At 37.1% G+C, this 12358-nt stretch overlaps 2 protein-coding genes across 2 annotated transcripts; both read right to left on the bottom strand.

Annotated features, from left to right (window-relative positions):
• LOC109723619 lies at positions 748-5729 on the bottom strand. Its single transcript, XM_020252062.1, has 8 exons — positions 5257-5729; positions 4090-4252; positions 3594-3794; positions 3153-3395; positions 2138-2288; positions 1947-2015; positions 1569-1737; positions 748-1181 (listed from the first exon to the last, which is right to left on the bottom strand). The coding sequence occupies exons 1-8, from the start codon at positions 5678-5680 to the stop codon at positions 817-819; spliced, it is 1785 nt and encodes a 594-aa protein (XP_020107651.1). The 5' UTR covers positions 5681-5729; the 3' UTR covers positions 748-816.
• Positions 8892-10949, bottom strand: LOC109723368 (bidirectional sugar transporter SWEET14-like). Its single transcript, XM_020251705.1, has 6 exons — positions 10898-10949; positions 10194-10230; positions 9738-9948; positions 9483-9644; positions 9230-9349; positions 8892-9107 (listed from the first exon to the last, which is right to left on the bottom strand). The coding sequence occupies exons 1-6, from the start codon at positions 10947-10949 to the stop codon at positions 8892-8894; spliced, it is 798 nt and encodes a 265-aa protein (XP_020107294.1).

Below are 12358 nucleotides of genomic sequence, written 5' to 3'. Positions count from 1 at the left end.
GAACGCGAATCCTAAGGTGAATTCACGAAGTTAAGAGTTCTTTGTAACATCTTGTGTGCTTTCCAAGGGAAATGTGGGGTTCACCCCTCTATACCCTAGTGCAAAGAAAAAGGCTAAATGACAAAATATTTACAATAAATTCGACAATTATTTCAAAATTTGGATATATGTGACACAATAACAAAGTGCAAGATGGTAATTGATACAATTTGTAATGGCGGAGATAATTGAGACTAAAGCAAAGTGCGCGACGGTATTTTGTAATTTAGCATTTGGAAAAACTAAATTTGTGTCCAAATCAAGGGCATCACTATAAGTTGTTTTATTCGTAAAAGAATTAATTTCTACACACTAGTTTATTTTTCTGAAAGTTGAACTACATTGAAGCTAAATTTCCCTTACTTTTTTTGTTTGAATTTAAGTCACCGAATATCAATACATTCTGCAAGTATGGAAGCTTTTATGAACTATTAACTTTGACTTTCTGCTACTGATCGTCCCTGACACAAATGGCAAATGACTTAATTATTAGCATCCGAGGTCTCAAATTCGAATTTTAGTTGATACACATTTCGAACTAAATTTTATTTCTAAAGAAATAAATGAAGCGAGTAATATACTACCCTTCTCTCTCAAAACCCAAAAAAAAAAAAAAAAACTTGACTTCCTGTTAAGAGGTGATGCAACTATGTTCACTGATGAAAAAATGAAAAGCAAAAAAGAAAAGAAAACCTGAATTTAGAAAGATTTCAGAGAAAAATAGAGCAAAATTGAGTATGATTATAAATGGTTTCTGTTTGAACAAATCGTCGCGCTTCACGAACACTTCGAGCCCGTGCATTGCCCTAAAATATGAAGCGTTTTTACATGTTCTTTCCTCGATCTACAAAAATCCCGAAGGGTGCTCTCGACGACATCGCCGGTCTCTGTAAGCCGCACGCCGTAAGCCATTAACCTCCGCACGTCACGTGGGATTGGGCTCTGCCACTTCGCGTCCCACCATGCAGGGGGGAGAAGCGGCGTGAGCGCGCATTGGTGTGGCTGGCGGCGGCAGCTCAGCGGTCCGGCAAATCGGTTCCAGATGTGACCCCACCCAATCTGGTTCGCCAAACCATCGGTCAAGAGGTTGCTCTGGAAGCTGCTGAGGAAGGTGACGCTGGAGACAGAAGGGTGTTCTTCACCTGGTGGATCAGAAAGTATTGGTCATTAGTTTGCCTACCAAAAGCAGCTTTGGTCAGGAAAAAAAAAAAAAAATCAATCCGTGGTCTTGTTATTGTCGGATAATCGCGAATGAAGAGAAACTCATTTATAATTTATAAAATAAATAACTGTAGTGGCAACAGATACCTGTAACAACACAGGGAAAACTAGGAATGAAGGAATGGTTACTAAAATTCTACGGTTTTTCCTGAAACTGTGAACTGGAGTTCTTAGATTAACTCTTTTCCTCATCAATGTGTCGCGTTTGGCAAAATAAGCAACACAATTAACCCCCCTTTTCTCCGACCAACAAATAGTGCATGCCCAAGGGATTGAGATTTAAAAAAGGGGGTAAAATGCAGTAGTACCATGCCGATTGGCTGCAGCCAGTGCGGCGGTAAGTTGGGCGTAGGTTGTTCCCACGCGGCGATGGGCTCCAGAAACGACAGCATGCTTGGCACGCGATGCCAAGAAGAAATCCACGAAAGCGACCCATCTTGGTGCTGGTCCCCAGTCCTTCACTCTAAAATCCAAGGGCTGGAAGAAGAAAGAAATAACTCGGTTTTTCGATTTGTTCACAGTACAAAATTATGAAAAGAGAACCAAGGAGTAGGAAAGCCAATAACGCTTGACGAGGTGTTCAGGACATTAAGGTGTAAATATGGTAGGAATTTGATTTAAGTGAAAATGGTTGAGTTTTGTCGGCTCCTGATTGTATCAGCATGTTACAGAATAAAAATGCATACCTGGTTTTGGCTACTTATTCTCCCAAGAGAAATATTCCCTTCAAATACCTTGTAATCAAAATGAAGCACCTGACAAAAAGAAAAAAAAAAAAAAGAGAATAGAAAAAAAAAAAGAAAACAACTTAACCATGCATCAAAGGAAAAAAAGAAGAAGAAAAGATAATAACAATCTATTATTTACCATCATCTACCTCTGCAAATTCAGTAAGGAATGGTGTGATCTCCTTAATAAATGAAGGTGTATCTGAAACCAGAACAATCTGAGGTCTTGTACTAGGATGTTGAATACTATTTAGAGCTCTCTTAATGCACTGAACGGCTGCTTTTATCGCCCGTATGGACCTTAAACCATATAAAGAAGTATCTTCAAATATAGTCAGAGAATTTAGATAAGTTAATCATACTTAAATTTGATACGAAATTTCCGTGATCTGATGTAGTCAAAAGAACATCGTTTCTACAGAATTCTATACCAGAAATGTAGCCTAATTCCTCAGTATTACTTTGTGCCATATTTTCTTTCCTCCATTATAAGGGGTGAACCGAAACATATAGGTAATTCTATAAAAACCTCATTATTAGTTTGTGCCACATTGTCTTTCCTCTGTTATAAGGGGTGAACAGAAACATATAGGTAATTTCTAACAAAACTAAAACTAATGTTTAATAAAAAAAAATTTGTTTTCTACACTAGAAAGATTCATGCACACACATAGGGAAGGTTCGGGTGGTTGGTTCAGTTCCCTTTACTTTTTCCTCTTTTTTTTCTTTTTTTTGGGTCTTCCGTGTGCATGTGTGTGTGTGTGCGCGCAAACCGAACTGAACCAATCCTATGCATGAGGGGATGAGCCAAACCAAAAGAAAGGGAACTATTTCAGTTTGGTTGGCTTGATTTATTAGGTTTGGATGGGGAATCCTACTCCCGCTATTACCAATCAAGCTATTGCATTACAGATATAAGTTCAATTTATCTTATCCCATCATAGTTTCGATCTCATGGTAGTAGTGGTTAAGCATTGCAATTGTTTCATCTTATCTAACAGTTAACATGTATCAAACAATAATAAACTTATTTAATTAATAAATTCACTTTATTCGGTTCTCAATTCCAAATCCAAACCATTCAGTTTAGTGATTTGGTTTGAACTGAATGGCCTACACACGTACGCATACAGGTAGACACACATATCTAGGGAGGCTAATTACCTGTTGGTTAGCATGCGCATGTGCAACGAGATGTCTGGATCTGCACCATTTAAAACCCAATCAACAGCTTCTTTTATTGCTTGAGAAGGAGATATGATAGCCCGCATCAGCTCGCCAAACACATTAGGTCTTGATTGGAGAGAGTCCGGCGGTCCAAAAAGAATTGAAGCTGAATTCCTCATTCCAGGATTGATATTTTTCAAAAAAAACTGGATTCCAACTGCATCTGTTGTACCTTGGAACCTGGCATTGTCAGTCAAAGAAGATGATTTGTGCAATTCAACAAAATATCGAGCCAGCTATCTTTCCCAAATTTCTCCATTACAGCAGAAGCTACATTTCTTAATAAAAATTAGAAACTGTTTACAAATGTATAAATGTCCATTATTAATTATTCAAGCTTTCTATTCACAAATATATGCATTATGTAATCAGACTTACCAGATGATGGGCTGCTTCCAAGAATTCCAATCACTGCAGAGAACATTGGTTTTCGCTGGATTTTCAAAATTGTCCACTCTCATTTTCAAATTTCTGCCAAACTTACCAGCACAGTCATTCTTTCTCCATAAATGCTTGACTTCACTCAGGGTAAATGACAGGTTGCTGTATGAAATGTACTCCCCGAAAGGATATAATCCCCTGCAGAAGGAAAAGAAGAGAAAATTTGCTTCAAGAAGATATTATTTTTCCCAGTATATTGTAACTTTTTGGAAACAAAATTCAATCATCAGCGTCAAACATGTTTCGTTATGAGAATACATTCTAACAAAAAGTATTACTGCCAAGTCTTTTTGTATTGACTGCTAACCACACGAGCGCTTCACAAAAACAAGAAAGTAATTCAGTCCTTAAAAATTTTCAGCGCCCCAGAAGCACTAATATTGAGACATCCATATCCAGAGAACAAATGCAGCATGAGAGAGAAGTGATATGCCTGGTTTGGCCGATGATTAAGGACCGATTTAAAATAACACTCAAGGCTGCTGCCGATAAAATCTTGTACATTTCATTTCCAAATCCCGCTTCTGATGCTTTCCCTATCACAAAGCCTTGTTTGCAAAACTGGTGAGGTGGAAGCTCTCGAACTCTGGCAGTTCCTGGCAATTTAATTAAACAAGTAAACGTCGAACCACGGCACCTTCTTCACGAATGACATTTTACTCTACTCAAAAGTAGACCATTGTTTCATGTGATAGACATATCGAAAACTTCCACCCTTTTAAAGTCAAAGAAAGCCTGAACTTCCATGAAATTGGTGGCAAAACTCATGTCAAGCATCTGAGCTGTAGGCTTGGGACTCGATTTGTTTGCCAAAGTTATATTACGTTCTATCTTGGCAGGACAACTCGGCTTGAAGTTTATGGCTTTTGTCTATCTTACGGTAATAACAGATACAACGAATAGACTAGCATGAAATAGAAGTATAACGGAAGAAGCATTTGACAATTACGAGTTTTCCAATGCAGAAATTTACCTAGTAATGTAATATAATTCAAAATTCAGGGGATGAAGGAAGTAATAAACCAACTAATGCCAATGACAACTTGCAGCAGTCTGTGAATTCACATGTAACTTATCAATATCAGACCTCCGGGACATTTCATTGTCAACCACTTTCGGATTAAGGAATGAAAAATGAGTGCATGAATTCGTGAATCTTCAGTGAGCGGATTTGATAAAATTACCATTAATCTTTCAGAAAAAAGAAATTAACTGTTGTGTTGTTTTTCGACAAATTATTAAACAATATTTTCCACATCTCAAAGAGACATGGCAAGTTGCCTTGTATGAATTCACATGTTTATCTTTGCCACCTCAAAACCCTGACTCAGTCAACATCCCTATAAGTAAGAGATGGATTCGATACTCATACCAAGCAATCATTTAATGGCTATGTTCCCGGCTAAATTCACCATGAGTCCCTTACTTTCATCTTTTCATGCAACCCTAGAGCCAACATTCGATTCCTACTGCTATATACCTTAATCTCCTGTAGATCGCTCTTGCATACTATAGCTAAGCATCAAACCGATCAAAAATTGAACTAAAACTACAATTGATTCGTTACGCGCGTATTGATTAGTATCATAATTTAACGCACCGTGGAGATCGAAGTGGCGCCTGATGAGCTCCCTGATCCGCAAGCTCTCCTTCTCTGATCCCCCTGCGAACGCCTCCCCCATCTCCTCCACGGTCGCGCACGATCGCCTCCCTCCCCCTCCCTCCTCCTCCTCCTTCACCTCCTCCTCCGCCTCCTCTCCTGCTCCTCCGCCGCCATCGTCGTCCTCTCCCTCCTCCTCCTCCGCCACCTTTGGAGCTGCGGAGAGATCGTATCGGCGGGTGAGCCGGGGCTCGGCGCGGTCGATCGGCTTCTCGGCGGCGTCGCCTGAGGCATCGCCGGAGATCCGGAGGAGGAGGAGGAGCGCGAGGGAGGCGGCGCTGACGAGGAGGAGGAGGATGAGGAATAGGGTGAGAGGGAGGCGGCGCCGCCTCCGCCGCCGCGTCGGGGGCCCGGTGAGCTTCATACCCTTGAGAGAGAGAGAGAGAGAGAGGTGAGCGGGGTGAGATTATCAAATGAAGCGGCCCAGTTGGGCCTGGCTCAAATTCGGGTCAATATACGATGTGGATTCGAACCCGCTAAAGTACTAATTAGTCCATCCGATCCGTATTCCGTTGGCTTTTCGGTGTTGGGTAACTTGGGTTCGAATGAATTGGTCTTTACGGATTTGGACCAAACCGGATCTTAATTAACAGAAAAAGGAACCAAAAAATAAAACAACCCCTCGGCAGTACTGTACTTATCGTACTATAATATATTTATTCTGTCCGGATTCAACTCCTATCCCGACCTCTTAAGCCGGAATAAAAAAGAGGGGTGATTGGAAATTTCTATTTTATCCGAAAATCAGAATTGGAATGGTACTTTTGCATAATCTACAGTGAAAAAAATATGAGGAAAAAATATTTAATTTATTTTTGCACATAACATTATCTTGTGCATATGACACAGAGTTCGTTATGATATATCTTCTGTAATTCCATCAAAAAAATGAGAAATTATATTCTCTATCTATATTTTTTGTGGCCCTAGTGGAAAATGAAGAAGTATATTACTACATGCTTTTTTGCCTTAACTCTGTTGTGCCTAATAGAGTTAGATAGATCTCAACATTGAACGAAGAAGCATATGCTATAAAATGTGACAATGAGTTGCTTTAGTGTATACTAATAAATTATTGCTAAAACTATATGGAGATGAAACTAGAAATACAGTGTAGGTTGAGATATATATATATACAGTTAAAAATATTGCAGTTATAACTACATGTATCTTATTTGGTTGATGTATATAAAGTATTGCAAGTAAAAATAATTTATTTTAAGTGTAGAGCTACTATGCTATCGGAAGCATAAAGTAATTTGTGCTTCCGATTTTTTAGCTCTTGGATCAAAAATTCTACGGTTGGGATGATCGCAGTCCCCTTAGGGTTGAGTGGTCCCCCTAAGTTTGAGTGGTCTCCATTGGTTAATAATATTAATCAAATGGTTAGAAATGATCAATGGGGTTGATCTAAGCGCTAAAAAATCGGAAGCACCAACTACTTTATGCTTCCGATAGCATAGTAGCTCTACTCTTTATTTAATTAGTCACAAGCAGTTGAGAAGTGCATTTTTAATATTCTAATTTATATATGCGGTAGTGAAACTTCCCCACATGGAGAAAAGAAAAAAAAAATCTGTTTAAAAAGTAATTAGAGAGGTAAATTCATCTTTAATTTGTTTAAAGCTACTCTCCCCACATGCTCTAGTTGAAAGTGCAATTAATTTCGGTGCAGTTTCAACTACTGCAATTGGACCTACTCATACGGTTCTAATTAACTACAACACTTGAATCTAAATGCATTAAATCAAACACCAAATTTAAATCTATATGTAATTACAACTGCAGCACAATTACATCTACATGCAACCAAACAACCCCTTTAATTCGGATTAGATTAGGATCAAAAACAAACCCAATATTCATGTAATGGGATCGGCCTGCATAGGTTCTTACTTAAATACTTTTTAATCTAAACTTTTATGTATCTATAGTTTTCGACCCTGAAAAAATTTCTAAATGTTTTACTAAACTCAAATTAATTAGTTATTTTATAAGAGAAAAGATGACTTAGTAATTTTATAATGAAAAATATCTATATTTTTAAGCCGCTCGAGATTAAAGTTCGTAATTAAGTAGTTGAGATTTATTCTTCCATTTGAGAAATGGTTAGATCAACTGGTGCGTTGAAATATTGTGCACACCAATTTTCTTAGAGGATCTGCGTCGAGCGCTCTATGTAAATAGAGAAATGTTGAGTCTACAATTCAAAATAGATTGTAGAATTTTAACTCTTAATCTAAGGGTTGTAATCCTACTCCCGTAAATTATACAACCTTTAATTTCTTCGATTGTAATTCAAAAAAGGAAAAATGATATAACTAGTGAGAATTAATTGGTTTTTGCATGAATGGACAAACTGTAAGATTAATTACAATCAATAGTTGGTTGTAGATTTAGCACCGCTCGAGATTAAATGTTGTACAAAAGCTCTCAAGTGCTCTTGCTTTATTAAATCCATGAATTATGCATGCAAATTAAGGATCAAACTAAGGGGCCGTTTGGTTGGATGTAGTTGCAGAAACAGTGTAGTTGGAAATACATTTATTTATCGATTTATTTATTTATTATATACATATATCCATTTATTTAATTTTTAAAATTTACACAGCTAATTATTCAACTTCTTAATAACTTTTTATATTTTTATAATATATATAGATGAATAAATAAATATTTATCATTTAAATTTATTAATTATTTAAATATGTTAATAAAATACAAATCACTTCCATTGGAGTGGTGAGATAGACTTCTCCACTGTTTTAAGTATTTATGTTGATAGTCGAAGTATAATGGTTTGTCTTCTTTACATTGACGTCGTCAACGTTGACGCATTTTGGTTTGTCTGATCCACATCAATATTGACGTCGTAAACGTTGACGTNCTATATTTATATTTTAAATAAAATAAATTTAAAAAAATTAATTTTTTGCACAAAGCTTGTATTGTCTAAAAAATTTTATTAGTATGAGTTTATTTATAAGTATTTTTATTTACCTATATACATATATTATTTATTTATTTAGCTATTTATTTATTTATTTATTATTAATAATTTGTGGGTGATCCTATCCCTCACTAACTGCTGCAGTTGGAACTACGATCAATTTGGATGTAGTTCCAACTGCAGCATTTGGGCCTTCTTGTGCAGTTGGAACTGCAGCAGTTGAACTCAACTACACTAAACCAAACAAAAGAATTATGGCTGCACGCATTTGCAACTGCACTGCAGTTGCAAATACGTACAACCAAACAGCCCCTAAGGGCACAGCCCATAATTAATCCTTCCCCTCCACAAGCACTTTGGACATAAGCATAAAATGAGGGGAAAAAAAGGATTTTCCCTCTCTCTCTCTCTCTCTCTCTCTCTCTCTCTCATACACTCACTTATTTTACATGCATGCATAAGTCCAACCAATTAAGGTTAGGGTTTTATTTAAATCATTATGATATAGTTAATTAACTAACCACATGTCCAAGTGAGTCTCATTCCCATGAGAGTTGCATGAGCTATCAAACCTCAACATGGTCCCATTTCAACTCCCTCTTGGCCACCTTTCATGCCTGCCTTATCATCCTCTTATTTTGTTCCCTTTCTCTTCCTTGTCGGCATGTGGCGGTTTCGACGACCCCCTCCCCCTCGTCGCATCTACCTTCACGATCGCCACAATGTGCTCGGGCAACTTGTGCTCTTGCGTGATCGGTTTCGCGACCGGTTTCACATCCTTGTAGGTTATGTAGAGCACCATTTGGATCATACCAAAGAGAAAGCCCAGCACATTTGGAAGCTATGTACATGAGCAAGAAGAGCAAGAAATAACACAATGAATAATAAAAAAAAATAAATAAAATTGTTAGCAAGGACAAAATTGAGTAAAATGAGCTAAGTGGATGGAAATTACGTAATTACCGCAACAAATTTGTCCTTTATTAGTAGGCCATAAGCGAACCAAACAACCGCGGCCAATGTGAGGAAGAATGAGAGTGACAAAGGCATGAACTCCACGCTTTTCGTCCGAATAACGAGCCTCTATTAATAAGAAATATATAGTAAACACAAAAATTAAATTAGTTAAATTGAAATTAATTCTTGTTAAGTTAAAATTTTAGAAAGCAAAACGTTTTGGTTGCATGTCCTAACTAAAATTATTTGTTGTACTCACAATGATACTTAGGGGTGCGACAAAGACGCTTATCGAGAAGCCAACACAAACCCATCCAAGAATAATAACTCGGTTCGCGCCTTTACATAGTAGAAGAGTGAGAAGAAGAATCGAACCGAAAATTCCGACGTTCATAAGTAGAAGAATTTTGGCAGTAAAAATCTGCAATATACAATATATATATTATCTTCAATAAGAAAATTTATGAATAAATAACATAAAAATGAAAATAATGAGCCATATTAATGCTCTTACCTTTGCACTCTTGGGTGCATAAATGAGATACATGACTATGTATACGGTCTCGATGAGGCATCCGATTGAGTTAATGGTGATAAGGAGATAAGCATTTGCTTTAAGGAATGCGTAATATATCCATAACATAGCACTGAAGAGCGCAACCACGTAAGGCACAGATTGAAATCCTTCAGTTGATTTCCTCTCGTAAATACGGTAAAATGTCGGCCTGCCATTTGCATTTAAAGCAAGTTCTCTCATTATGTTAACATGCCAAGCAATTGATTACTTTGAAAGCTTAAGCTAACACTACAACAAAATTATGAGATAATTGCTGCTAATTTATGAGATAATTGCCGCTAAAAGGCAATTTTGTTGTAGTGATATATAATAATGGAGAATGATCGATCGATTATTTATGTAGTAAACATAACATTCAAAAACAAAATGGAGAGAGAGAGAGAGAGTCCTTACACTGGGGCAAGATACACCATGAATGAGATGATATTGCCTACAATTCATAAGAAGTAATTAATTAGTAATTATAATTAGATAGTCGCATATAAAGACTAAATGAATCATATGTACACTCTGCAATTTCTTGTGTTAGATTAATATGGTTTTATTGAACGCATCATACAAAGTAACCTTTAGATTCTTAATGAAAAGGCGAATCTTTTGAGCCAACATTTAATTAATTAATTGGCTTAGTATTGATTTTTGAGACAACCACTAAATGGCCAACAAGGACACTCATGAATATATATATTATAATGATTATACTCACACAAGGAAAAGTTTGAAATGAACTTATCCAAGGTAGGGGGAAAAGTATCCTCATAGACCATAATTAAGAACCTAAAAATATCCAAATTAGGAAAGTTTTGTATGATTATATATGTGCTTAGTTAGTATAGGTGGCCACTTAATTCAACATCAAGCTGTGCACCAATATTCTCCTTGCATTCAAAATGCACCCTCCTCCATTAATTATTTGCATACTAATAAGAGGTAATTCTCCTAAAAAAGTATTACAACAAAGAAAGAAGTTTCAGGAAGGAGAAAACATGAGCTATTAAGTTCAAAACAAAGACCAAGAAACAAATTCTACTAAGTACACAAGAACTTAAAAAAGAAAAAAGAAAAAAGAAAAGAAGATCTATGCTTGGTATGTATACCTAGGATACCAAAGGAGAAGGCCCATGGATGGTGCAAGGAGAGCACACCCATCTCTCTCTCTCTCTCTCTCTCTCTCTCTCTCTCTCTCTCTCTCTCTCTCTCTCTATAGAAGCAAATTTGGCTCCTCAAGCATGCTTGAGAAGGGGAGGGTGGAGTCTAGTGGCCATATTATAGAAAAGCATGGGTTTTATAACACATTAACACAATTATAACAATACATAACTTTGCATTTAAAGCTCAAAGTTATGAAAGAACATCAAAAAGATTTTAGAAAACTACAAAAAGAATAAAAAAACTAATAATTGCAATGGTTTAGGATTAGTATATACACGTGTTAAGTGGTTTTTAATTAGTGTTGTGTATTTGTTACGGAGTACAAATAGTGGGAGTAATTAATTAAGCTGCAACATGCAAGTAGTATGTGAAACTAGCAATTCTCACGTGACAATAGGGTGTAAACGAGCCGAACAAGAGCGAGCTAGGGTCGGCTCGTGTTCAGCTCGTTTATTAAACGAGCCGAACACGAGCTGGCTCGTTAAAGTATCGAGCTGAAAAATTCAGGCTCCGGTTCGGCTCGTTTATTACCGACCGAACACGGAGCTGACTTACGAGCTGGCTAACGAACAATAATTAAAAAAAAATTAGATTAAATATATATAAAATAAATTTATAAATCCTTAACTATTAGACTTTTATCTAATAGTTGAAACTTTACATATAAATCAGTCTTTTATAATTAAGCTCGCATTTATATTTTATTATTTTGCTAAAATTTAAATAATAAAAATATATATTATATATAATTATTTATTTAATTATAGAGTTGAACGAACACAAGTAAGTTGACCCCAGCTCGTGCTCGGCTTGTTTACTAAAAGAGCAATCGATCTCGAGCTCATTTTGAGCCGAACATGAGCTGGTTCGCGAACAGCGAGCTGAATTGCCACCCCTACGTGACAAACATGCATACTCGCTCTCATGCCTAGTTAGTTAATTCGCGAACAATTCGCGAATTATTCGCGGATTTTTGAAAATGCGAATTAAACGGCCGTTTTTGTATTTTTTTAAAAAATTTAAACAAAAACTTATTTTTTTCGTCAAAAAAAATTATTCGCGAATTATTCGCGATTCGCGAACTATTCGCCCAAAAAAATGTCGCTGGCGCTCGCGGTCGCGGACTCGCGGGTCGCGTCATCGCCGAACTCGTCCGTCGTCCTCCTCCTCTGCTGCCTAAGCCGGCGCCGGGAGCAAGAGGGCCGCGGCGGCAGATCCCGTCTCGCCCGACGCCGTCCGCGGAAATCATGTGGAAGTGGAACAGTAAAAATAGCGCAGCTTTGGGAGACAATGATTGCACGCGGTCCATGAGGACCGCTTGAGAGGGAGGTGATCCACGGGTAAAATTCGGATAAAATTCATCCTTTGTGTTGATCATTGATCATTCAGATAGTGGTTATGTGGGG

The sequence above is a fragment of the Ananas comosus genome, linkage group 17 (assembly GCF_001540865.1).
Source record: "Ananas comosus cultivar F153 linkage group 17, ASM154086v1, whole genome shotgun sequence".
Classification (NCBI taxonomy): Eukaryota; Viridiplantae; Streptophyta; class Magnoliopsida; order Poales; family Bromeliaceae; genus Ananas; species Ananas comosus.
The sequence above is the reverse complement of the archived record's forward strand: the minus strand, read 5'-3'. Positions and strand labels throughout refer to the sequence as shown.

Bases quoted from the DNA above. Each gene is read 5' to 3' on its own strand.
- LOC109723619 (XM_020252062.1), bottom strand. From the start codon at position 5,680: ATGAAGCTCACCGGGCCCCCGACGCGGCGGCGGAGGCGGCGCCGCCTC. The intron at 3,795-4,089 runs GCATATCACTTC...TTCCTTCTGCAG, and splicing joins TTAATCATCGGCCAAACCAG to GGGATTATATCCTTTCGGGG. The intron at 1,182-1,568 runs GTACTACTGCAT...CTGATCCACCAG, and splicing joins GGCTGCAGCCAATCGGCATG to GTGAAGAACACCCTTCTGTC.
- LOC109723368 (XM_020251705.1), bottom strand. From the start codon at position 10,949: ATGGGTGTGCTCTCCTTGCACCATCCATGGGCCTTCTCCTTTGGTATC. The intron at 10,231-10,897 runs GTATACATACCA...TATGAATTGTAG, and splicing joins CTTCTCCTTTGGTATCCTAG to GCAATATCATCTCATTCATG. The intron at 9,949-10,193 runs GTAAGGACTCTC...TGCAAATGGCAG, and splicing joins ATGGTGTATCTTGCCCCAGT to GCCGACATTTTACCGTATTT.